General features: G+C 37.8%; 1 protein-coding gene across 5 annotated transcripts in view; it reads left to right on the top strand.

Moving 5' to 3' along the window:
* pfkpa (phosphofructokinase, platelet a) overlaps window positions 1-21,372 on the top strand; it is a 40,353-nt gene extending 18,981 nt beyond the window's left edge. For 2 of the 5 annotated variants that reach the window (XM_034308772.2, XM_034308775.2), the window contains exons 10-22: window positions 1,003-1,128; window positions 2,369-2,433; window positions 2,537-2,606; window positions 4,222-4,368; window positions 7,023-7,093; window positions 7,215-7,302; window positions 8,763-8,915; window positions 13,329-13,493; window positions 14,778-14,839; window positions 15,127-15,238; window positions 15,705-15,804; window positions 19,331-19,436; window positions 20,781-21,372. In XM_034308772.2, the coding sequence (XP_034164663.1) occupies window positions 1,003-1,128; window positions 2,369-2,433; window positions 2,537-2,606; window positions 4,222-4,368; window positions 7,023-7,093; window positions 7,215-7,302; window positions 8,763-8,915; window positions 13,329-13,493; window positions 14,778-14,839; window positions 15,127-15,238; window positions 15,705-15,804; window positions 19,331-19,436; window positions 20,781-20,937 (1,422 nt within the window). In that variant the 3' untranslated portion in view covers window positions 20,938-21,372. Of the gene's footprint in view, window positions 1-1,002; window positions 1,129-2,368; window positions 2,434-2,536; window positions 2,607-4,221; window positions 4,369-7,022; window positions 7,094-7,214; window positions 7,303-8,762; window positions 8,937-11,666; window positions 11,820-13,328; window positions 13,494-14,777; window positions 14,840-15,126; window positions 15,239-15,704; window positions 15,805-19,330; window positions 19,437-20,780 lie in introns of all 5 variants that reach the window. The other 3 variants (XM_034308768.2, XM_034308766.2, XM_053234524.1) reach the window with 2 other exon arrangements.
* The last annotated feature ends 5,825 nt before the right edge of the window (window positions 21,373-27,197 follow it).

The following is a 27,197-nucleotide window of genomic DNA, read 5'->3' as shown; positions in this document are numbered from 1 at the left end:
TACATCATCTAATAATTAATAAATAATAATAAAAATTAATTAATTGTTCCATTATGATTATAGATCATGATTATAGATTATACTCTAAAAAAATGTTAGCAAGTGAAAATATCTTGATTGTAGTCAAATATATCTATTATTTCCTATTATAAGATTACACAAAAACAAATATATGATTATTAAAGTTATTTCTAGACATTTTACTAACTTTAGGCAATCTTGTTCTACTGGCAGATCATTTTTCTAATTTAAAACAATTCATTTCTAGAAAGAAGCAAAATTATTTGCCAGTAGAACGAGAAAAATTAAGCTTGAAATAAGTGTGTAATATTAGACTGACATATAATCAAATAAATATTAGATATATTTGCACATATCTTACAAAAATAGATTTTTTTACAGTGTGAATATATAACATATATCCCTGATTGTGTGCCTATGTGTTTGACAGCCTTGATATGGTAAAGAAATCACATTCACATGTGTCGTAGATAATGACCAATGAAAGAAGAACCCTGACAAAATGGACATTTTTTTTAAAAATAAAAGGCCATTCTGGTTTTTATCATGGTTACTCACTTATTTTTTTAATGCTTCACTCATGACAGACTGATAGAAAAATAACTTAGTGTTTTATTTAGCTAACTCTTTAGCCCGCTGTATATATTAAGAGGTTACCGTCGTCGCTACGGTTACGTGTCAGAGTCATCATACTGTTCTTAACACATTTCCATAAACAGTAGACTTTAGAAATTTCTAAATTGTTTAACCATAACATGAACGTGTTTTTGTTTTGCAGTGCGGTAGGAAAGTGGATTTAGGTTGTCGTGACGGTTGTGGTTACACTCTAATATGTTTGGATAGCATCAAGAGGATTGTTGATCAAACTGTTGACCATGTTACAGGCATTAACTGTATAATAAGAAAATGGCAGTAGAATAGGCCCGAGTGTTTCCTGTGGATATGGTGTAAAGTTTGTGTGTGTGTGTGTGTTTTGTTTAGGCCAGTCGTATGGGCGTGGAGGCCGTATTGGCTCTGCTGGAGACCACGGCTAACACACCGGCCTGCGTCGTCTCGCTGTGTGGAAACCAGGCTGTGAGGCTGCCTCTCATGGAGTGTGTGCAGATGGTATGTTCTAAGACGCAGGCCAAGCCTTACAAGCGTGTGCGTGTGTGTGTGTGTGTGAGAGAGAGATATTTAGCCCTTTGTAAGGACCAAAAAGGATCACATGTCTACACAATCACCTGGTGATGCTTTCAGACGGTTAAACATGTGCCATTCATTTTTTATGATCATTGCTGTCATTATTCTTGTCATTATTATTGTTATTTTTGAAGCCATTGGACGAATTAGTAATTATTTATAATACTGTAGCACTACTTATAATACTGTAGCACTTAAAAAAAGCTTATGAAATTATTTTAAATAAGCTTTTTTAAAGTGCTACGGTATTATAAAGCTTGTAATATTAAGATTTAAAAAAGCTTATAATATTGGTTAAGAAAAGTGTTAGAAATCATTTCTGGTTTGTTTTATTCATTTATTTATTTTTGGTATGTACTGTTGTGAGATAATTCTCCTTCTGTCTCACTTCACTACAATAAAAAAGTCATCTTAGCAAGTGAAATTATTCTGAATGAATAGTCAAATTTATCTAGTATTTCATATTATAAGATTAAAATAAACCAAATATAAGATTACTAAATATATTTCTAGACATATTACTTATTTCAAGCTTGTATTTTTTCTTCTTTTTAGAAATAAATGCTTAAAATGAGTACAGTTATCTGCCAATAGAGCAAGACTATTTCAAGCTTGAAATGAGCACAAATGGCTTGAAAAAGTTTTAATAATCTTACATTTGGTTTATTATAATCTTATAATTGGAAATATTAGATAAATTTGATTATATTCAAGGTTTTTCCACTTGCTAAGATGTCATTTTTTGCAGTCTGCTGTTTTATTTAAAAAATTAGCTAGAAAGCCACCTGGGATTATATCCGTAGCACATAATGCTAATGTTAATTGATATACGGGATTTTTAATTTAGGCATAACTCTCTGACTTTGTCCTCTGCTCTTTCTCCTTGTGGCCTTTTGCCTCAGCTTGGAAAAGTAATGTGTAATTTGATATCCAGCATTGCTTTTTTCTTTTTTTTTTTTCGCTGTAGGAGACACTTGAGCAGAGGTGACATATACTGCACATTTCAAGCATTAAGAATATTCACATATTGCATCACTGAACACAACTATCATAAGCACTAGGATTCAAACCAAATCTTATATGTTATATTTTAATGCCAGTCAAACACCACTAGCCCAGAATGAGCTTCTGTTGTAATTCAAAACCTGGTGCTTTGTCCTAACAGACCCAGGAGGTACAGAAGGCCATGGATGAGAAGAAGTTTGAAGATGCTGTAAAGCTTCGTGGCAGGTATATTGATGGAAAACAGGTACATGATGGAAAATCTGTACAACCTGAAATTCTGAAAATGCATTTCATGCTTTGTTTTTTTTTTTTTCTTTCCTGTCTTTAGGAGTTTTGAGAACAATCTAAAGACCTACAAGCTCCTGGCTCATCGCAAGCCAGAATCTGAACTTCCACGTGTAAGCTTTCCTGTGATTCATAACTCATGAACAAAGGGCTGTGTATTTATTAGTCACAACGGGCATGTCTCCGTTTCCCAGCAGCAGGAAGGTGTAATCATGTCCGCACCTCTTTTTTTTTTTATTTGTGTGTTTGCTCTTGTGGCTCATGTTGCACATGTGAACAGGTTTGGAAAGAGAGAAGGGGAGGAGATAAGCTTTAGTGGTTGACAAATGACAATGTAGGACATGTTGTTTTAGCCAGTGTCTCTCTCTCTCTCTCTCTCTCTCTCTCTCTCTTTCTAGTGCATTGTTTAGGCAATAGTAACTCTGAGAGCGTGTTAATAGATCAGATGATAGCACACCTCCTGCCAGGCATCTCTGTGAATTGGATTATTATTTTTAGCTCAGCATTTACAATAACACAATGCCACAATCTAGGACTTTACCATATCAATTACAATTACACAGGAGTTTATGAGGAGCGTCTGCCATACAGGTCCCTGTGTATTAGCCGTTACTATAGAAATAATAATGTATTAGAACGAGCGCATTAATATAAACCTGTGATTTGTCTTGCAGTCAGCACTATTGTCAGAAGTGCTGTTAGAGAATGTTAATGAGCAGCTTCTGACCAATCTGAATTGAGAATATAATATAAATTAATTAATAAATTTTATATTTGGTGCCAATAATGCTGCAACCCATGTTATCATCCTGAGAAACGTGATTATCACGACTAGGATCCTTTTCATATTCTGTTTGCCCATGATAGTCAGTTTCCATAACATATTACACAATTAATATTAGATGTTTATTTGAAAATTTGCCTACTTCTCATCTGTATGTTATTATATCACTGTAAACTATGTATTTTTTAAATTCTCTTGCTCTGTGCTACATCATTTTGCAGTTGATAGCAAAGGACAAAATGCAACCTGCTTCATCAGTCAGCATTTTCTATCCCCGGGTTTTGGGCTTAAAAGAATGTGCTTGTCTTTACAGGCAGTGATCTAGACAGAACTGAAAAAACTGCTGTACTGAAAGCTCTACACAAGAAAAACGTGTCAGTTTCAGAGGCATAACTTACACATGGCTAAGGGGGAGCCCAAAAAATTAACTTAAGCACCTATGTAAGGCAAGTCTGTATAGAGAGAACTTTCCCTATGTAAATACTGAGCAAGTCATTACACCATTAATGTAGTCGCTGACTCTGACTCACATCCTCCACTTAGAACAAGCATCCAGAAGAAACAAGCATCCAGAACAAACACAGCGCAAGGCATCACTAAAGCCACTAATACAATATGTCTACAGGTTTTATGGGGATTCAATAGATTTTGAAGGTTAGGATACTCAGAATTTAATCAGGTCCTATCATCCACTCACATAGCAAGAGTATTAACACAGATTTTCCTTGTGTTCTGGTGATACTGCTAATGAAATATGTTGGATAATAATGCAAGTAAATTAGCTGCTGAGACACTGAGACCTGATGTGCTAATTACCTATGCCTTAAACAGATATGTTTTATCTTGTTATCTGAAAAATACTGATGCAAAAGTCATTAAAAAGATCAAACAAAAGTGTCAGATGTTCATCATACTGTCTGTTTTCTCTTCCTGTTTCTCTTTAGAGCAACTTCAACGTGGCGGTGCTGAATGTCGGTGCTCCGGCAGCGGGTATGAACGCGGCCGTGCGCTCTGCCGTCAGAGTGGGCATCTCCGAGGGGCACAAAATGTTCGCCATCAACGACGGCTTCGAGGGCTTCTATAAGGGACAGGTAGACACACACACGTCTTAAATCTGTATTTGTATTCACTGAACGAATAAAATATAACATTACATTAATGGTAAAATGCTTTAAATATATATTGTGATGTACTTTGCCAATAATCTGTAATAATAATTTGTCCCGTGACATTTTGTGCTATCACTTACAAGTGCTTGTTATGCTGCCTGATAGCTTTTTTTAAAATTATTTTATCCTATGATCCCTTATGTTTACTATAAATGTACTGTTACAAACATGATATTTCAGTGAGGTGGCCAAGTCTGCCAGGACTGTGGTGCAAGTCTCCAGGACTGTGGTGCAACAGTACACAAGAGTGTGAGACGAGTGCAGGAGTGTGAGACTGTGGTGCAACAGTAAACAGGAGTGTGAGATGAGTGCAGGACCAAACATACACAGAACAATATGCGCAGTATCTATGGAATATGTATGCAATATTGGCAGCAAAACAAGTTTCATAAATAAAAAGTGTGTGAAGTTGAATCAGACTTCAACGTGGCGGTGCTGAATAAAACAAAACACATGTATAGTCAGTAAACATGCACTTTTTTCCTTGAATTACAGAGTAGTTTTATTTTTACAGCAGATGTTACAGACACAGAGGGAGGGTGTGCATTTTAAGTCAGAACTTTAAAGCAGTGTTAAAACTACGCTATTTGGTGCACCCATTCATTTTTAGTAGTCTGTAAACTCGAGCCCATGCAAACTAGGCTATAATAATAGAGTTTATGTAGCACTGGTGCAACCAGCTGGTGGTTTTTAAAGCCCTTTGAAGCCCACTAAGCTCTTAATATTACTATTTAGCAGAGTACATACTGTACAGAGTGCATATAAAGCAGCTATCATGTTCAGCCTATACAAAAAGCATCCTGTGGGCATAAGAAGCCTAGATTATGTGAATGTAAAATGTGTGTTTAATGTTCTACTGACACAAGTAAAATATGAAAACTAGAGGGCATCAGTGTCCCACAGAACATCCTGCACAGTCTCATTCAAATGCCGTGTGAATGGGTCAGGTTCAGGGGGTCACAGCGCAAATAAACACCAAAGCCGCTGTGCTGTGACCTGTGACCCTGCACCCATGATCTTTCGCTGCGTCAGCCAGATTACACGGATTATCGGATTAGTTTAAACCAATAAGCCTCACTGTGTAGGCTGCAGTACTGCTCTGAGCTGACAGGGGGCAACGAGTGCCAGTGCCAATGTGCAAACTGTTAGGGTCATACAGATAAACATGTCCAAAGTAATTATTTACTGATTACATTAATTACATTTGTCAATGGAGTAGATAAAATCTTAATCCACCATGAATCTGGATGTGGACAGCCAATCGAAAAAGAGAATTAAGAGCGCTTGGAGATTAAGCAAGGACCTGCATTAACTACCAGTTCCAACTTTCCATCCAGTATCGATTTCTACATTGATCCAGCAAGCGTGGATAATGTTGGTTTGACCCAGTCATGGATGAATTCACCCAGCTGAACACTGTCAATTAGTTAGATGCAATTCCCCATTACCAGACACTCTTTGCCCTGAACATGTGTTTGTGTCTTGTTTCAATTTAGAGCAGGGGTTACAAACATACCCCCCACAGGCTGGGACTGGACCGGTAAAGTTTCTAATCCGACACACCAAAATTAATTTAGAATACGAGTTCTAAAGTAAAATTGTCCTGTGGACTGCTATTAAATTGAAACATTATTATTACATTAGTGAGCAAAACAGAAAAATAAGTAGCCGCCATTAATTCGGCTACCAACAAAATGATGTACTAATGATGCATAATTCTTCAAAGCCATAATACTGTATGACATCCACTAACCAGGGAGACACGTGAAACCTCCAGCTGCATCTTTTCTACCTGCTTCTACATGCTGTTTCATGGGGTGGCGTAACAGACTCAGAGAAAAGCTCCCTTCTACATGCATGAGCTCACAGACACCTACTATTGGCTAGTGTCACTGTGATTGATAGAGGAGAGAAAGTATTTCATCCCTCCCTCCCGGAGAGCATAGCCAATTTTGCTCTCTTGGACTCCTGGCCATGGATGGCTGTGGAATCACTGGGAATCCATGCTTTTCTGTCGTATTATATGACATATAATCCGAATTAAATCTATTTCAGTTCCACAATGTAACACAAAATGTGAGCGTATATGTTCAATCCATTCAGAATGCACTTTTCAGATAAATGCTGATAACACATTTAAGAGGAGCTGTTGTGATAATGGTCAACGAAAGTGATTCTTTTTGTTCCGGCCCACTTGATACTGTACCTAACGCCATACAAGAGAATGGGATTTGCTAAGCGTCTTTGTGTCTTATACCAAAAAGGTCAACATCCTTACATCAGGATTTATTAAAGTACACGCTGTAAGGGTGTTTTTCTACAGATTCTGTGTGATTTAGTACAAGGAAACAGTATAGGGGCTGTTTTTGCAACACAGTCTTTATCACTCTACTTTTTTTTTTACCAACATCATTAATCATTTTTTAAAAAATTAGAACCAGATTTCTTTCACTGGATGCAGCAGGATCTGGCTAGCAGCATGCCTGTGCCACTGTTAATAGCTTCTCAGCTTTTGTGTTCAGATCCATCCTCTCCAGTTTGTAATTTAAACCTGTTTCATTCTGTCCTTGTCGCAGATAAAAGAGATTAAATGGGGAGATGTAGGGGGCTGGACAGGCCAGGGAGGATCTCTGCTAGGGACTAAAAGGTAATTATTACACCGTGCAGACATTTGTCGTGTGCCTGTGACAAGCGTATGTGCTAAGGCGATTTTGATCTAATTAACTTGCCATGAATGTACCTGAGTCGATGTCTTGCCCTCTTTGCAGGACGCTTCCCGCAAAGCACGCTGAAAAAATCGCTGAGCAGATTAGGAAATACAACATAAACGCACTGCTGGTCATCGGAGGGTTTGAGGTATGTGGGTGAAGGACACTGAGTATGTGTGGACCATGTTGTAGTTAAATGATCCTAGAATTTATAGATGTTAGATAGTAAGATTCATAAATTGCTGGATATTTGGGTAACACTTTATAATAATGATAGTTTATGAGATTATATACGAGCTTTAACATGTATAAATTAAAATAACACATAAAACATGCTCGGTGGTGTGAAATTATCACCCTGAAGTTGATTATTTTCCTATAACAGCATGTGTTGATGTGTTTTATTCCTCTTATACTACAGCAATTTGCAATTAATGAATGACACACAGTACATTTTTTTATCCATTTATAGTTACATTTAATGTTGTGGAACGTCTTTTTCAGCAGCTATAAACAGTAATTCCCTCACCAGGTTCTCTTTTTTCTCTCCCTTGAAGGGAATAAGACCAAAAAAAAAAACAGCTTGTTATGTTAGTGAGAAACCAGAAACCTTATAGTCCTTCATTCTGAAGAATTTTCAACAGTGGAACAGCTTTTTTTCTGACTGCTGATGCTAGAAAGCTTTTCCATAAATGTTAAACAAATGTCTCCTTCCAAAAAACCTTCACCAGATCAACAATTAACCAATGTCTTTGTTAAATAATGTTTTTTAAATCCATTTATCTATTTATTGGGCTTTCTGTAAAGCGTGTCTGTCCCTGTGAATGAGCTGTGACTAGAAACGATTACATATTATAACGAGCGCATTAATAAAAAAAACTGTAATTTAAACAGCAATTGAGAAAAATGGAGCATGCATAGCCAAGCAATGAGCTTAGTTCATTATAAAGTAAAAGCTCACAGATGTCATATAAATTCTCATTATTATAAAGTGTTATCTATATTGGATTATAAGCAGGATTTGTTAGTAATGAATTTTAGACTAGGGACATGAGGATAAAGGAGTGCTGTATATAATGTTGTGTTTTTTTTTTTCAGACTCGTTTTAATCATGTCGAATGTTTGTGTAACTCTCTCTTCTTCATGTGTGATATACCGGTTCCTTCTTTGCTCTTCAGAAGTGGTTAATGTACATGTGGATCATTTTATTCTGCCCTCATTCGTTCATCTTTCTCTGCTGCTTTTTTAAGAGTTTAAATGTAGCTGGCCTTTTATTCTTTTAACCTAATCTCATCTTTTCTCTTCAGAGAAATTTAAACATTTTTCAGACAGGTCTACAAATTGTGTGTGTGTGTGTGTGTGTGAGTGACATATATTAGGATGTCTGAATGAATCTTCTATATGAACATGTAATTTCCTGTGTTTGGAGTGGTACCTTTGTCCCTCCCGTGCTGTCCATCGTGATAGACCTGGCTCTTCCCTCGGCTCCGTCCCATTCTCCGTCCCTCTCTCTCTTTCACCTCGTCCCTTCACACTCCCCTAACATACCTCCCTCCACACAGCCCCCTCCCAGCACTACTAAAGCCGTGGCTCTGCCGTACCCCGCAGGCCTACCTGGGGATCATGGAGTTGTTAGCAGCCCGTGGAACATGGGAGGAGTTGTGTGTGCCCATGGTCATGGTGCCAGCCACAGTCTCCAACAATGTGCCAGGCTCAGACCTCAGCATTGGCGCAGACACCGCTCTGAACGCCATCACTCATGTAAGTGCGGCTTGTTGCTCCGCCCACAATCACACTAGCCAGACATAACATGGGCTACGCCTTCAGTTTACCAGCTTTATGCCAATCATCTCTATACATACACACAAAAAAGTAGTGGTGATGTCATGATTGACCAAACAAACTGATTGTATATGATAGGGTCCAAATGTCTGAGTCAGCTACAAAAAATTATTTACAATATATTTCATTTCCTCAGTCGTCAAGGCTAGGGATGAATAATGATGATAACACATAGAACACTGTACTAATTAGATCAATATCAACTGTTTTTCTTGAAGAAATGATCTGTATTTATGAGTGTGTGTGTGTTACCATCTGGGTGAACCACATGGCGTGACAACACACTTAAACACAGGATCAGGAATGTATTCCTAAAGGAAAAATCCACCCTAATCTTTATAATTAAGTGATCTTCAATGATGTCCAAGATTTATAAGTTGACTTTTTCAATTTAAACTTCTTTCATTTACATATTGGTATATTTTCCTATATTACCCACAATGCCATTGGATTACCTGCTGATAGTGATGCAGCAGTGCTTTAATGCTTTAGCTTGTCCAGCTCTCTCGCCTCCTAATCTGTACACTCTGCTCAAACAGATCAGCTTCCAAACCTTCAACTTTCATGCTAATACCACCGACAATGCCATCACCATCATCTTCTCATAGATAGCTACCTAGCTTAGCCGAGTCTCTGCTGTAAATCAGCGTACATCTGTGTTGCATTCTGGGACATTGAGTCAAGCATTTGCACCCATTTTTCCACTACTTCTACATCGGACTTTTTATTAATATGACGTTGAACAGCATTGGAAAATGGAGACTGAGAAAAGAAGTTGTTCCTCTTTTTTTTAGGAGCTAACAGCAAAACTGGACCGTTATCACTGATTTTTGAGATTGGTTCAATTTTTTTCTGCACTAGCATTGTCCTGCTGTGACGTCAGTGCAGGGGAGGACTATTACCTTCTCACAGGATTAATGAAAATACTACAAAAAAACTAGAACCAAATATCACTAAACACATCAGATATTTCAGTATAAAGGTAGTTAATATATTTGGAGTTTTCCTTTACATCCCTTTAAATACCTGAGGTTCGCTTTGCATTGGCTTTTGGTAACAGTGGATGAGGATCTAAACTAGGAGCCAGTAGGTTGTGAGTTTAAAACCCAGGCCTGTCAGAAACCAATGTCCCTGCTCAGACCTGTGCCTGGATCATATCCTCTCGCAGTCGCTCTGAATTAAAGCGTTAGCCAAATAAGGAAATGTAAAATGATAAATGCTGAAAATAAAACAAAAATCAGTTCTTGGTTATAGACTCAGCCTTTAGGGGTCTACTGAAGCATAATTCTAGCATAGACTAGTTGTTATAATAAATGGTTATTTTTTAGTTGAAATTGGATATTATTTGGCTGATGGATGGAAAGTTAATATACATGATGCATTTTTTAAGCAAATCGAGTTGGTATTAAGCCGTAGGTATTATGATAAGGTGTGGATCTCTGTTCTGATCTCTGAACACGCAGGATCAGTAAATGGTGTGATTTAGATGACAGATTATAGGCATTAATAGCAGAATTCCATTTTTCTTTCATAAACACACGCTAAATTTCACACTCCATGCTGATTATTGAGCCATAACGGCCTGCTGATCGTTACTGTGAGCCGGCACTAATCATAAAGCCATTAGCCATTACTGATCATTAAACCGTAAGTGCAGCAGTAACAGAGATTTAGGAGCTGTTGGAGACTGCAGGCTGGTAAACTCAAAGGCGAACTGGTAGCTCACAGGTAAGTGATGATGATGATGATGAGGCATGAAGGCACGCTGCTGGTTTTGTGCATGCCGTCTTGTTCCTTGACTGTAAACGCACCACTTTCAGCCTCATTAGAGAGCTGATTCCCCAAGTCTGAATTACAGCGAGCAGCACGAACCTTCAGAGAGGAATTCAACATGATCACTCGTTTAACTCAATCCACAGAGCACTTACCCCTAATTCACCTTTAATGCACTTAGGATCAGGACGGTGCCGAGCGAACACCTCAGTAATGTAAATGCCGTCGATTAAACTCATCACGCCGCAGGAAGCCTGCCAAATTCTTGATTGAGTTTTAATTTTCAGCTCTTAATTTGTAATCAAGCCTTGACACACGCCAAACATTTGCATAAATAATCAAGCTGAGTCATCGCTGCGCTTTAAAATGACATTCATTTCTTATAGTAGAAAAAAATCGTAAAAAAAAAAAGACAAAATAAAGTTTGGAAATGATTGCAGTATCAAACAACCCAATTTACAGTTAAGCAGAATTAAATATAGATTGGAAAACGGGGATAGACAGATCAACACAAAGTCTGTTTTGCACTCTCCATCCTGCTGCTGTTGTCATGGCAACAAGTGCTTGGTGGTTTGTATGTTTTCCCACCCCGATCCATCTTTCAGCATCCCACCTCACACTGTGTGCACTTGTATATATGCATGCACCGACCCACGTGCATGCATTATGTTTTTGCCCCCTTCCCCCTTCCCTCCCCTCCCCCTCTTCCTTCCTCTATCTTCTGGCCAATGGGAAGCCGGTGCTGCTATCACACGGTCAGTGTGTGATCGACGGGGTCCACTCCTGCACCAGAACGCGCCTCAGCTGGTCTGACGTGTGCACTGCAATGTGCTGTGGTGTGCTTGTGTTTGTGTTTGTGTGTGTGTGTGTGTGTGTGTGTGCATGGGGTCATCTCAGGCGCTTGAGTGTCTGCTGCAGCTCTATGAGGCTCGCAACAACTATGAGGAGTTTTGCATCCCACTGTGTATGCTGCCTGCTACAATTAGTAACAATGTGCCTGGTACTGACCTTAGTATCGGGGCAGACACTGCCCTTAATGCCATCGTGGAGGTAAGAGAGAAAACACTGCCTCGATCATTCTAGAAAATCATTTCTACAAGAAAAGGTTTCACCCTAATATACACCTCTGCTACTGGAAGAAAGTCTAATTCCAGGGGATAGTGCTGCAAATAACAATAACTAATCTTACAGTTATTTTACTGAATATTGAAAATCATGATCACTTCCTTGAATTAATTAGTCAGTTTAGAAATAAAATGGTTTTATTTAACCTTATCATTTTAAATGGTGGTAAAAAAAACTGACCTTTTTATTTAGTAGATTGTAAACTGTAAACAAACGTATGAGGATCAAAGACAAAAAATAAAAATGATGATCAGAGGTTAAAACAAATAAAAAGAAATTTTACAAAAATAATTATACATATGAAAAATTATGCCAAAAACAATGGCATGAGGATCAACAAATAATCGAAAGCAAATCTAACGAAAAAATCGATATTATATATTAGAAATATTTAAAATAATTTAATAATTTGTTAAATAAAATTGTTTATTTAATAATTTGTTAAATAAAAAAGAAAGAAAAACAATTATACATATAAACAAATGTATGAGGATCAAACACAGAAAAAAATGAAATCTAAATACAAATGTATAAAATGTGTAAAAATTATTTATAAATAGTTTTAATTATTTACATTTTGGATTTACATTGTAATGTAGACTTTTATTCTGAATTTACAGTTTTGCAGTTTACAGCTTTATTTCTCTCTTAATATATAATTTATAATTTACAGCTTTCATGAAATGAGAGAAATTAGAGAGATATTTTTGTATATTTGCATATAATCATAATTTTCTTCAATCTTCAGACACAGATCTTTGAATCAGATGAAAATGAGACTGCTTTAGACTTACATTATTTAAATACAAAGATAATTAGACTCAAAATTAATTAATCGATTAGACTAATGGCTAATTAATTCATGAATTTATTTACTTATTTGCCACAACAGTATGGATCACTTGGCTAGGTAACATCATTTTCTAGGTAACATTACTAAGCCAATAGTTAAGCTCACTGATTAAGTCAATTAATTTCAATTAATTGAGGGTGAAAAAAAAATAATTAAAAATGAGATTAATTCACAACCCTCTAGATTAATTCACAACCCTCTGTGCTCTAGTTACATTATATATTATACAACGCTGAGGAGAAATCTGCTTACAATTACAATGGACAAAAACTACAGTAAATCTTTTTAAAACGTCTTCTTATTAGAGGAAGATATTCGCGTTATTGTTCCTCAGCAGTAAGTATTTCCATTAGAGTTCCTAAGAGCAGGGAGTGTTAATGCAGAGTGTTCAGTTTTCCTGATTATTTATTATTTTATTTCCACATATTGCATAGCACTGAGCCAGTAATAATAATATAATTTAGTATATAATATATTATATTAGTATATAATCTAGCTTATATACACAGCATTAATGCAGGACCTGCTGACAAAATCTCTTGTGTGTGTGTGTGTGTGCGTGTGTGTTTGTGTGAGATCAGACATGTGACCGTATCAAGCAGTCAGCCAGTGGGACAAAGCGGCGTGTGTTCATCATCGAGACGATGGGAGGGTACTGTGGTTATCTGGCCAGCGTGGGCGGTCTGGCAGCAGGTGCTGACGCCGCTTACATTTATGAAGAGCCCTTCGACATCCGAGACCTGCAGGTACACATCATACACACCAGCGACCAAAACAAGCCTGTGTTTTATCGCATCAGGCTAACGCACTCGAGCGATCGCAGCAGGAATGATAACACGAGTCGGGTGTTAGTCATCAGTTAACATGGTGTGTTCGGAAAGGAATAAAACACTAGAAAAATAATCAGCGACGGGGTGATGTGATGCGGCCCAAGACGAAGCAAATTTACTGTTACCACCCCAGAGGCTTTTATTCCTCTTATGTTACGGAACTTTACCAGCAATTACGCTTTCTTAGTTATAGAAGAAGGACAGAGTAGAACACGGTGTGTGTCTGGGTGTGAAGGAGGACGCAGGAAAGAGACAGACGGACTTTCTTGGCCGAGACTCAGATGTGACAAGAAAATGCTTAAAATGGCTTTCTCTATCACTGAATCAGTTAACTCTTGTTGCTGTCAGAAATATCGTAATTACGATGTGAGTGCACTTGAACGCCACAACAGTGTCATACTTTCAAATCGGGAACTTGTTTTTTTTCTTTGAGTTTCGATTTTTCGAGCTGCGGCCGTGTCAATTATAAAAAGTCATGCCAGCTACCAGTATGAATGTTACATCTACAGCAGGGGGCAATTTAAGTGGTAATTTAACATTTCAGTACAGTTACCGTTTCAATTTCTTTCAGTAAGACAAAATAAACATATTGTCGTTGAAGATTCAAAAAGTAAATGATTAAAAACAGAAGAGGTTTTCTTATGCTGTCCATTTTTTTCTGACTAAAACCACCTGAACACACACCACATTGTAATCACCACTGTCGAACTTGTACGCACGAACTTCCGAGAAGGGCGTGAAGGCAGCATAAGTACGACCAGTAGATGACAACATACAAAAAGAGAAATAACAGAAATAATCAGCTGTACAATTCCATCACACATGGTGTAGTGCTGTTGCTAATGTCGACTCATTAGTATTTGAATGCATTAAAATGCTAAATATTAAAATGCTAAGTATTTATCATTTAAATTCTAAACTCCACTGCACACACACATACGCATACACACATATGAAAACAGGATACACAGTCTGTGACTCAGACCTGAAGATTTGTATGGTGTTATTGTTAGAGGCAACTCATTTTCAGGTTCCTTTGTTATTTTTTTGGATTAAAAAATGTCACAGAGTACACTTTTTAGTAGTAGATTTGTTAGTAGTAGAGACGCTAACTGATTAAACATAGAGGACTATCATCATTTTCAGGTAGTTTAATCTTGTAGTTATATAAGAACTAATTTGTTGTGTGTTATATCCCAGTCTAACGTGGAGCACTTAACAGAGAAGATGAAGACCAGCATTCAGAGAGGACTCGTCCTCAGGTAACACCTTCTTTCCCTTCTCATTACTAAACATTAACGCCGTCATCAGTGTGTGTGTGTGTGTGTGTGTGTGTGTGTGTGTGGATCTCACCCCGTAAACAGAACTGGAACCGAAATGTGTGTTTAGTTTGCCCCTGAATATTTTAAACAGCCTCTCAGATCACATCACATCACATAAGGATATTTTTGGGGCGGTTTTGATTGGCACCTCAAGGCCTGCTGTGCTGTGTGTGTGTGGGTGTGTGTGTGTGTGGGGGTGTGTGATTTCTGCATGCGTGTTCCTCCAGGAATGAGAACTGTAACGAGAACTACACAACAGATTTCATTTATCAGCTCTACTCAGAGGAGGGCAAAGGCGTGTTCGACTGCAGGAAGAATGTACTTGGCCACATGCAGCAGGTACACACACATATATACACACACATAACTCACACACATTTGTAACTCTTTGTGGGTTATTTGTATTAAGTTGTGTGTTACTGTAGCGAAATAATGGTTTCTACACCGATCCATAAACCCTCGTCAGTAAAAGGGTGTTTTAAAAGGAAACATTTTGGCTCTTTTATTTTTTTCTCTATGAAGTTAAACCTGTCATTTTTCTAACAGTACAGTTTTCCTCAAATGTCAAAACTGTCATCATTATGGGTTTACTTGGTCTCCATGAAGAGATGAAAAAACATAATCCTGCCTCCACATGACCATTTTTGATCAATGGAAATAACATAGAAAAAACATTGTAATAAATCCTTCAGACAGAATGATCTGATTTTATTACTTTAAAAAGTCTAGAGTATAAATATAACGTGATGTTCTCATGTAAACCCTTTCTCTCTCTCTCTCTTCATCTTTCTCCCTCGCTCCTCAGGGAGGTGCTCCATCCCCATTCGACCGCAACTTTGGGACTAAAATCTCAGCCAAGGCCATGCAGTGGATCTCGAAGAAGCTGAACGAGTGCTACAGGCAAGGTAAGTGAACCCCGAGAGAGTGCTGACAGACCGCTAGCGTGCTGAGCCAGTCTTCTGATGAGAGACAGACGCAGCACTGACGCAGGAACACACCAACCACACAGACAGCCCGAGGCACTTCCACAACGAAATAATTGCCTCTTTACCTATCTTACAACATATTTCCATTGTGGGCGCTGAGGTTAATGATGGGGTTAGTGTTAGCTGGAGGAATAGCAGTATACAGTGGCTTGCGTAAGTATTCACCCCCTTATGAACTTTGGTAGACTTAGAACCTGGAACTAATTAATTGGGATTATATGCCACGAATCAACACAAAATAGCCCATCAAGTTTATTATAGTTTTATATTTTTACATTTTTACACTCAAGAGAGATACCTAGCCAAAAATATTAAGTCTAATAAATATCAGTTTAAATAAATATCAGGAAATTCAACACAATATATGCAACACTCTTCCCATAACATTGAAGTGGGAGGAAAATCAAAGTAGTTTGCGAAATGATTTACAAATAAATATCATAAAAGTTGGGGTAAATACTTATGTAATCACACTTTTACATCTTTTATTTATAAATAATTTTCCAAATTGTATTGTTTTCTCCTCCAGTATTATGGGCTATTTTGTGCAGATTCATGGCATACAATCCCACTTAAGTTCATTTCAGTTCCATGTTGTACATATAAAGATATTCTAAAAATTCTAAGGATATTCAATTTTTAATATAATCAATCTGATAATGATAGTCAGTCTGAGTTTTTCACAACTCCACACATTTCATGTTGCCATACATTTCTTTTGGCAAGTCAGTTAGGGCGTCTACTTTATTCACATCAGAGGTAATTTTAAAGCAATCGACTATAGACAGATTTATTTCAGCTTTAATTCATTATATCGTAATTGCAGTGGGTCAAATGTTTACATACACCAAGTTGGCAGTCTGGAAGACTCCAGCCTGGAAGACTCCAGACTTCTGATTGGCCAGTTGTGATCATTAAGAGTTATTTAGGAGTGTAACTGTGGCTGTATTTTAGAGCCAGTGCTTTTTTTTTGCCCTTGATGCCATGCAAATCATGAGGAAGGAGGATTATATAGAAATACTGAAGCAACACCTCATGGCATCAGCCAGAAAGGTAAAACCTGGACACAGCTGGGCCTTCCAGCAGGACAGTGATCCTAAGCAAACCTCCAAAGTTGTAAGAAAATGGCTTAAAGACAACAAAGTGGAAGTATTGGAGTAGCCATCACAAATCCCTGATCTGAATCCTATAGAAAAGTTAAACTGAAAAAGCATGTCTGAGCGAGAAGATCCGCAAACCTGACTGAGTTACAACAGTTCTGTCAAGAGGAATGAGCAAATAATTCCAGCTAAGTACAGTATAGTGAGAAGCTTTTAGAAGGCTACACCAAGTGTTTGACTCACGTTCAAGCAATTAAAAGGCAATGCCACCAAATACTAACAAAGTATATGTAAAAGTTTGACCCACTGAAAATCTGATCGAGTAAATAAAAGCTGAAATAAATCTGTCTCTTAGCTATTATTATGAAATGACCTCTTATAGAAATAAAGTAGTCAACACAGACTAACTGACTCAACCCAATGAAATTATTATGAAAAAAAAATAGCTTCCCTCTACAGTTAACATATGACAAACATGGAGATACGACATACAAGTTGTTTAAGTGACCGGAAAAGTGCAACAGTTGAGATTGCATGTAGTGTGAATAGCTCAGATTGCGTAATATCATTTAAAAACATAATGTAGAGCAAGTAGTGATGTGGAGGTGCAAAGATGGTTGTATACATCACTGAACAGTGCAAAAAGATCATATTGAATAAGTAGTGTTGAAACTGACATGTATATAAAGGTATAGAGATAAAGAAGATGCTGTATGTAGGGTGAGCAGTGTATTGCATTTACATAGAGAGGTTCAGTGTATACATTTATTTATATAATTGTTATTAATAATTTTAGTCAAAGTATCAGTGTGAGATTATTAACTGTACAAGAGGCTTTGGTTTGATTTCTCAACTGTGTGTTTTTGCCTTTTTTGCTGTGCGTGTGGCTGACTAAAGATGAAGGTAACTGTTTACTTACATTTTACTTAAAACCTCAACCATAATATCCATAAGATGTTCATCCACATAACAGAATGCCATGGTATAACATAGAGAATTAGACAGGTATGGTTGCTTATCATATCATTCTTTTAACTTGAGGGGGGCAATATGATTAATTTACAATATCACAACATCTGAAGTGAAACCTAACGTTTAAAAGGGATTACTCAGGAGTATTGATGAGTAGTCATCATCAGTTTGTTTTGTTTCACTGTAATTCATGTCTGTTCCACAAAATAGACTTCATTTCCCAAATGTTTGATTGTTTTTGAGGACCCTAAACTTGCCTTTTGTTCTTAATCATACATGTATTGAACGCTATCAAAGATCTAAAATTGCATAAATAGATCTACATAGATGTGAAAATTTAAAATTAATACATTTTCATATAATATATATCTAGTTTTTCTGATGTGTTTCAGAGCTACTGCTGATACCTGCTCAGAAAAGCACATTGTGATAATACTGTATATTGTGATAATATTTTAATCATATTGCACTCTCTGGTGTCTGTGATAATAATTCATACGTTTGTCTGAGGCATGATAAACATGTTTTGTAGTCCAACATTGGGGGTGTGCTGTTACAGGAAAGTAATCAACGATGCATGGTGTGGTGCGTCCTGATGCAAAGCAGAATTACTCTTACCACCCTGAAGTTGATTATTCTCCTATAACATCACATCATGGAATGTTTTATTCCTCTTATACCACAGTAATTAGCCAACTATTACAATTTCAAAGTGTGTCATCATTTTTATTCATTTATAGTCACATTTAATGTTGAGGAACATCTGGGAAACTCGTCAACTTGTCACTTAAGTTATAGCAGCTATAAGCAGTTGTTCCATCATCACCATTTCTTTTTCCTCTCTCTCTTGAAGTAAAGACAACACAGTACGTCATGTTACTGAGAAACCTAAAAGCAACAAGTCCTCTGTCTTGACCCTCTGATACCAAGCACTGATACTGGAGACTCCTTCCAAAAATGCTAAATAAACTCGTTAGATACTTCACAATATCAACAATTATATGTTTTCTATTGTTAATGAACAACATTTTTTAATTCTTTTTTTTTTTATTAGACTTCTAAATATCTACCATTCAAGTCTCTATGAATTAGCTGTTACTATAGAAACAACAACGCATTAAAATGAATGCATGGGATGAGTTATCACCCTGTGATTTGAATTGCAGCAAGAACTACAGTCAGAGCTGCTGTTATAAAAATTACACCTTCTGACCAATCAGAATAGAGAATTCAACAGCGCTGTAGTATAAATCCGGTTACCACGGACGTCAGGTCTTCTTACACATTAAAATAGAAATCACTACAGACAGCTCTAATGCTTCACACATCCATGTGTGTGTGTGTGTGTGTGTGTGTGTGTGTGTGTCCTTCAGGGAGAGTGTTTGCTAACACTGAGGACTCGGCCTGTTTGTTGGGGATGCGTCGCCGTAACCTCATCTTCCAGCCTGTTGTTCAGCTGAAGGATGAGACGGACTTTGTGTACGTATGAAGCTGATTCTCCTCCCACACTACGCTGAACACAGCCTAACGATGATAAGCTGATAAAAAGTAGTGTAGCGCTGCTCCGAATCTACGTTTTTCTGTTCCAGCTAATTTGTGTCGCTGTTTTGTACATTCAGAGCCACATTTACAGCCACCCAGGATTTCAGTAGCAAACATGATTGTTCCACTATGATCACTTGCTGTGTTTAAAACATTATTGTTGGCATTTTTATCCTTTTTTCCAATAGGGCTGTCAGAGCAAATTTCACAGTTCAAATTTTCATAATATTTCCATATTTAAATGAAAGAATCAGAGTGATTTAAATGAAAGAGTCAGCTCCAGAATTATCGGCGTCCTTAGTAACGATGGGTTGAAAAAAGGTTATAAAAAAAAAGCCTTGTATTGGAAAGAAATACAACTTAATCTCACCCTAAAAACATGAGAAATTTAACATTTAACCCAAAAAAGTAGAATACGTCTGCCAATATTTTTATAGCGTTTCACTTGTAAATGTTTTGGCTAAATGCCCCGTGTTCCTTGATGTGTACATGTACTTGCCCTGTGAAGCACTTTCTGAAGCTTTCCATGTCACAGCACGGCTTCTGCAATCAACATTACCTTCCACATCGGTCGCTTTCTAGGTTGTTCCGTTGATACACACAGTTTTTCAGCCCCCTTTTCACTGTACTTCAATAGAAACGTACCACCACTCATCAGAAATTATTCAGATGGTGGATCATTCTTAGTACAGCAGTGACACTGATGCGGTGGTGTGTGTGTGTGTGTGTGTGTGACACTGGTACGTGTGAGCCTCAGCGCTGTTGGGGCCATTTTATGCTGTTACATTGAGATATGTTTTAGTCACTGAGTGAATTATGTTCTTCCTGTCTCCTTAGGGATGTTTTTTTTTCAGTATAAGTATAACCACTTGCTGCGCTTAAAACATTATCATTTTTATCCATCTGGAAACGCACCAGGCGTAGCAATAGAGGGGTGTCAGAACACATTTCACAGTTCAAGTTTTCATAATATTTACATAATCAAAGGCAAAAAAATCTACAGTCAGCTCTAGAATTATTACCCCCCTTGGAAAGACTGGAAAAGAAAAAAGCTATTATGAAATGAAAAATGTCTTTGTAATGTAATTGGCTTAATCTCGTGATGAAAAGATGGGAAAAAAAATTCTAACCTTTAATTGAAGTTCATTTATTCCAAGAAAATAGAAATAATCATTCTGGAGGAGACTGTACAGCTGAATGATTAACATGTGGATAGGCAACTCTTAATTGTCCCCAGGTATGAATAAGTGTGTGTGTGTGTGTGTGTGTGTGTGTGTTCAGTCACAGGATTCCTAAGGAGCAGTGGTGGCTGAAGCTTCGTCCTCTGATGAAGATCTTGGCCAAATACAAGACGAGTTACGACGTGTCTGACTCGGGCCAGCTGGAACACGTCGTACGCAGCCGAGGCAAGGAGAGTGACGTCACTGCCGCCATCTGAAGTCACACAAGGTCGCAGCAGGGTCAAATGTCACCCTGTTGTGTGTAGGGTGTGCTGACACAGATGCTTCCGTTCATCTTCATCGCGAACTATCGGCTTTTCGTCTCGTCGTTAAACCCGCTCATCCCTCCCCCGGTCGTGTCCTGAATGTGCTGTACGGAGTGGTTTTAGCAAGAGATCAGTCGCTTCCTCGGCTTTTAGTGCTTTTAGCCATGATGTAAGCCACTGTCCGCTGCCTCAAACTTTCACCTCTGCTGTGTAAACACAATATTTCTCTCTGTTAAGGCGGAGCTGTACTGTAGATCCACGTGTTAGTATCCAGATGCTGTAACTTATCTTTGAGTCCAGTGCAATCTCCCAAGCACGGTTTGGTGTGTGGATGTGTGACTATCATGTGTTTAACCAATAAAGTACACCTTCACCTGCTTGTTGAAATGCTTGAAGATTCGTGTGAGTTATTTAACTTTTTCATACAACTCATTAGCTGTGTACACTGTGCACTTAGGAGTGGAAATATTTATCTTTAATCTTTAATATTATGCTGCATTCAAGACGAAGTTACAACGTGTAATTCCCCGCTTATAACCAGTAAAAGCCACAGAAAACTCCCTCAGCTTGCAATTTCAACTCGTCAACTTGGGTTAGTCTTCTCATCTACCAGTTCCTTCCCTGTTTACAGAGTGACGTCAAAGCAACATGGCCGCTCACACTGTGAACGATGTAAAGTCCCTCTTCTCTACTTTTAAATTAGTTTATAACAGTATTGGCTTTAGATCAGTTAAAATTACAGACACAGGACTTAGTTAAATCTATAACACTGACCATATTAATCGCTGTTTTGAGAAGACAATCATCAACATTAGAGTTGTCACAAACGTTAGCTGGCTAGCTTCTTGCTAAGCTACTCGCTTTTGTTAGCTGTTGTTGCTGTGCTCCAATTTCAGTCCAAAATGTTGCATAAACGTTTGAAATTCACTAAAGTAGAACAGCACTAATAGCTGGTCATGGCCTGTAACTGTAAAAGTTTGCTTAGAGGATTTTTTTAAGAGCTTTACATGCTCTGACAGGACAAATAAAAGACATCTTTGTGCAGGCGTCCATGTTATTTTCCACTTCACACGTTGAACGCCCCGAGGTGGGAAATGACGTTATTACTTGCAAATGACCACCTACAAGAGACCATGAACACAGCATTAATCTATAAATCAATTCTTTATGGATCTTCATGCATTTTATTTTTTTCTGTTATGACTGTCATGATTTTTCCAGTATGACTTTTAAATGGTTATCATGATGATTAAGATATTCCCAGTAGGGAAAGAGCAAATTTCACAGTGCAGATTTTCATATTTATGTATTCGAAGGCAAAAAAAAAAAAAATCTGTGTTCAAATGTATAACATCCCACATCTACTATCAAACTCTTTCTAATATTTAATGCTTTTGTCTAAATAATCCATTCCTACAGAAAAGAGGCCCTAAATACATTGCCCTGCATAAATATTCACCCCCTTGAGCTTTTCAAATTTTTGTCATAACTGAAACTGAAATGGACTTAATTGCGATTCATGCAATATGTCTAACATACAAAGATGCATTTGTATTGTGATGCAACGGTTTATTAAACATAAAAAGCAGAATTGCAGCCAAAGGAGGTTCTACCAGGTAATAACCCCTACCCCTGGGTCAACACTCGGTAGAACCACCTTTGGCTACAATTACAGCTGCAGGTCTTCTGGGATAGTTCCTATCAGCTTTGCACATCTGGATCCTGATATTTTTGCCAATTCTTCATTGCTAAATTACTCAAGCTCTGTGAGATTGAATTGAAACTGTTTGTGAACAGCAATATTGAAGTCTTGCCTCAGATTCTCTATCAGATTGAGGTCTGGGATTTGACTGGTCTATTCCTTCTCATTCAGGTTCTTGGTTTTGAACCAGTCCAATCTTTAGTTTTTAACTTCTGCTCCAGTCTCAAGTCTCTTACAGACTGCAGAAGACTTTCTTCCAAGGTTTCCCTGTATTTGGCTCCATCCATCTTGCCCTCAACCTTGACCAGCATCCCTACAACATGATGCTACCACCACCATGCTTCACTATGGGCATGATTTATTTATTTTTTTCAAAGTGATGAGCAGTATTGAGTTTACATCAAATGTAGTGCTTTGTGCCAAGGCCAAAAACTTAGATTTTGGTCTCATCAGACCAGAGAACCTTTTCTTATGTTTGTTGAGTCTCCACCTTGGTCCAAGTGGCAAATGGCTTTCTTCTCACCAATTTTTATTTTTCTCGCTAAAAACTATTGATTTTTTCCCCTCACTTCAATATTTCTGGGTAATTTGCATAGATTCATGACATGTAATCCCAATTGTCTGTTTCGGTTCTACAAAATATGGAAAAAGTTCAAAGTGGGGTGAATCCTTATGCAAGGCACTGTACATGCGTGTCAGTTATGATTTAATTTTGCTTTAAATTGTCTGTCCATTTTCTAATTGGCGTAATTAAAAACATATTAAAGTGATATTAGGTTATATGTAATTCGGTGATTATGATAATCACGCTTCTTCTGTGGTTGTGGTTGAATGAAAAGGGGTTTTAACTGCCAACAATTTTACAAGTCTCTGGAAATGTACTGGAACACCATTTTTCAAAATGATATTTCCTCACTGTCTGTCTAACACGTCACTCCAAAATTACCCATAGGTGTTCAACTGGGTTGAGATCTGGTGAGAGTGAAGGCAATAGCATATGAGTTACATCATTTATCCTCTTCAGACCATTCCGTGAACCCTCATGATCTGTGGATATGGGCGGGTTCATCATGGAAGAGACCACGCCCATTAGGATAGGATAGGAAGGTGACCACTCAGAAGAACTTTGTATTGATTTGCAGTGATGCTTCACTCTCAAAGCAGGCCAGCTAAATAAATGAATAAATAAATGCATAACAGAACCAATAGTTTATTCCTTAGTTGCCTGTTTGTAGTTTCTGTTGCAATTATGTTGTATTGTGTGCAGTGAGCATATACAGTTAAAATCATTTTTATAACTATATTGCTACTTCCTTCAATTTATGGCTTCTTCCTTCCTTCCTTCCTTCCAAAAACTCTTTGTACAAAAAAATTGTGAGAAATGTAAACCAGATTTGGTGAAGTGCCCAGATTTTGGTCTTCGACCATTAATTTTGCATATAGCTCATACATTGCTTATTGCTGCAGGGCCAAAATGTGAGTGTGGGATGTTTGATTTCTCCAGTAGAGGGTGTTAGAGTTCTGTCTCAGCGGCGATCTCTGCACGTGCTCTGCAGCGTGGACCTGCCATGCTTTTGCAGCATGCTTTAAAATCTGCAATGCCTCATTTCTCTCTTTCTGCCAAATTTCCTGACTGCTGACTGCAATGGAAATACGCTTACTCTCAGTACGTGTGTGTGTGTGCGTGTGTGCGCGCATGTTTTATATATTTGGCATACATTGTGTCCTTTAACAGAGTCATTTTTTTCATCCTTTTTTTTTTACCCTCCCAGGGGGCTTGTTGTGTCAGTTTGCACTTGTAATTGAAGCAAAGTGTCACACTTAAATGGATTTACTCAGCACGTATATGCTGATCCGAATCATAAGTGGTTACATCTGCTAGTCATTTTAACCTTGAGTGTGGTGTTGATGAGATGAGGAAAAAAAAAAAGGAAAAAAAAAAGATAACGTGACCCTCTGGGCATCACCTTTAACTTTGGGGTGGATTAAGGAATAAAAATGATCAAACACTGGGATCACTGAGATAAATATGGCAATGTGTGTGTGTGTGTTTTTTTTTTTTTTTTTTTGTCATAGTGGTATTTCGTAGCAGCGTCCCTAATGGCACACGGTGCACGAAAAAGAATTAGCAAATCCAATCATTTGAGTTGATTTAAGAATGCAAAGTGAGGCCTAAGGGGTCATATGCACATAGAGAATCAATAGTAATTACCATTTCATCTCTTCCCTCGCTCTTTCTTACCCTCTCTTAAATCAGACTCTGATCTGATCTCATCAGACTGATTAGGGCTTGTAAATGAAGGCACCGGTTGTGGTTACATAGCTGAGCCAGATGTGTGCTTCGTCAACTTTATCTTCATTTAATACCTCAGTCACCTTAAGCGCCGCACCAATTAAACCTCAAAGCCGGTAAGCATTCAAATGGCCTGGCAAAGAGACTAGTTTCCATAAAACAGACTCTTAATTTGGGGCTGCGTGTGAGCTGTGTGAGCTGTGTGAGCCGTGTGAGCTGAGAATGCTTGGTGATGCAGATTTCTGCCTTTGATTCTGCATGTATGGATTTTCAGAGAAAGATGTATGATCCTGGACGAAACTGGACTGCACTAAATGCTGAATACCCATAGCAGTAAAAAAAAAAAAAAAAAAAAGATTACTTGAAAGCTATTGCAATAACAATGGTAACGAGAGACAATAAATCTTCGCCTGGGATATCAGAAAAGCAATATTTCTCTTTCAGATAAATCATGCATGTGTATAACTGAGACGGTCTGACTGTGTGACACGTGTACAGTAGAGAATGAATATTTATGATGGTATATATCCATAGGAAGGATAAAAAGGTGTAACAGTGTAGCAGTAGCGGCTCAATAGGAACGGCTGTGATGGATGCGAGTTTCTCTCACTTTTCCTCTCGTACTGATTGAACGAATCGGTACAGTATTGTACAGTGTGTGCAGTATCTGACTCCTGATTTCTCTCATTGATTAAAGGCTGCAGAGTCGCTCGCTTTCACACACTCGTATTAGAGATAGCATCAGACGTAGCGCTTCTGATGCTATAAACCAGATGCACAGTATGAGTAAAGAGGCTCCATTTTTCACATTCAGCTCTGAGTATATCTCAGAAATCACCAAATATCTGACACCCCAGAACTGCAGTCATCTCATTTTTGGATATCTACAGGCCAGGAAAAAATCCATCTGAGAAAAGAGAGGCAATGAGCCACTGTCCTTAAAATGCTACATGCTACATCGATGTTCATCCTGAGAGCCCCGAGGTGCAGTTTTACAGATGCACAAGTTCTCAGCAGCACAGTGAAACGGGTTTGAGGGTGGAATTTAGACACCTGGTAAAAATGTGCAATGATATAAAGGTCATATAAAGGCCATATGAAGCAGGTTCACTATCAGGATTATTTTAACCACAACATTAAAGTGCTGCCGCATTTATAACTTTACTCTTGACAACCCAGTGACAGATGTGCCTCTGGGCTATATCTGAGGATATGTTTGAAACGACAAACTGTGCACATGACTCATATTAAACATTGTCTGAGAACAGTGTGTACTGTGGCATGCAGTTTGTGATCACAAACGTTTCCAGTACCACGAGGTTGCTGTAGTTGTGGTGTCCTGTATGCCACAATGCAATGCTTTCATTTCATTTTACAAATAATATCCTGAAAAAAATTGTGATTTTAAAAAGCAGCAGTTACTATATACACTATATGTAAAAACAGGTTGTAAAAGTTGCAGATATGTTAATGAACGAATGTTAAGCGACAGCTCTTAGCGACTGCTAAATAGCGTGCTAGGCTGCTTTCACACTTGCCTTTTTTTTTTCAACTGCCGAGACGAGTTACATGTAATCCTATGGAAAGCAGCTTTTAAAAAGTGCTTCCGTCAGCATTTCTTTGGTCACCCCAGAGTTTCCGAAAAGAAAAGCACTGAGCAATATCAAACGCCTTTTTACCTCCTGACCAATCAGCCCGCAAGCTGAAGGGACAAAAAACAAAGGACAAAGTGGCAGCCAATTCTGGAATTGGCTAACTAACTGGAATTCAGCCTTGGTCTGTTTTTCTTTTTCATTCGTTATTGTAATTATGTCAGTTATTAATAAATTGATGCATTAATACTGCAAATTTCTGTCTAAAGAGCTATCAATTCCTAATTGGTTGTAATGGCTTACTTGGTACAGAATAGAAAATTAGCTATTTATACCAGCTGGGTTGTTTACATCGTACTCCTGGTTCAAAATTAAGGCTAAAGCAGATTTTGACTGGCTTTTAAAGTCCATATATGCCACCTTTCTGGCACTAATTGCACAATTTTTAGCCTTAATGACTAAAACACAACATATTCTGGTGTCACTGTAACTGAAAATACATGACACACAATACAGGCACAAAGCAGTCTGAGGTCATTCTGAAGGAACTGACACGTAGTCACGTTATTGTGTAGTATAACCTAGGAAACAATTTCCTGCAAACACAGAATAGTCCTGAAAGGAG

Source organism: Pangasianodon hypophthalmus, chromosome 1 (genome assembly GCF_027358585.1).
Source record: "Pangasianodon hypophthalmus isolate fPanHyp1 chromosome 1, fPanHyp1.pri, whole genome shotgun sequence".
Classification (NCBI taxonomy): domain Eukaryota; kingdom Metazoa; phylum Chordata; class Actinopteri; order Siluriformes; family Pangasiidae; genus Pangasianodon; species Pangasianodon hypophthalmus.
The sequence above is the reverse complement of the archived record's forward strand: the minus strand, read 5'-3'. Positions and strand labels throughout refer to the sequence as shown.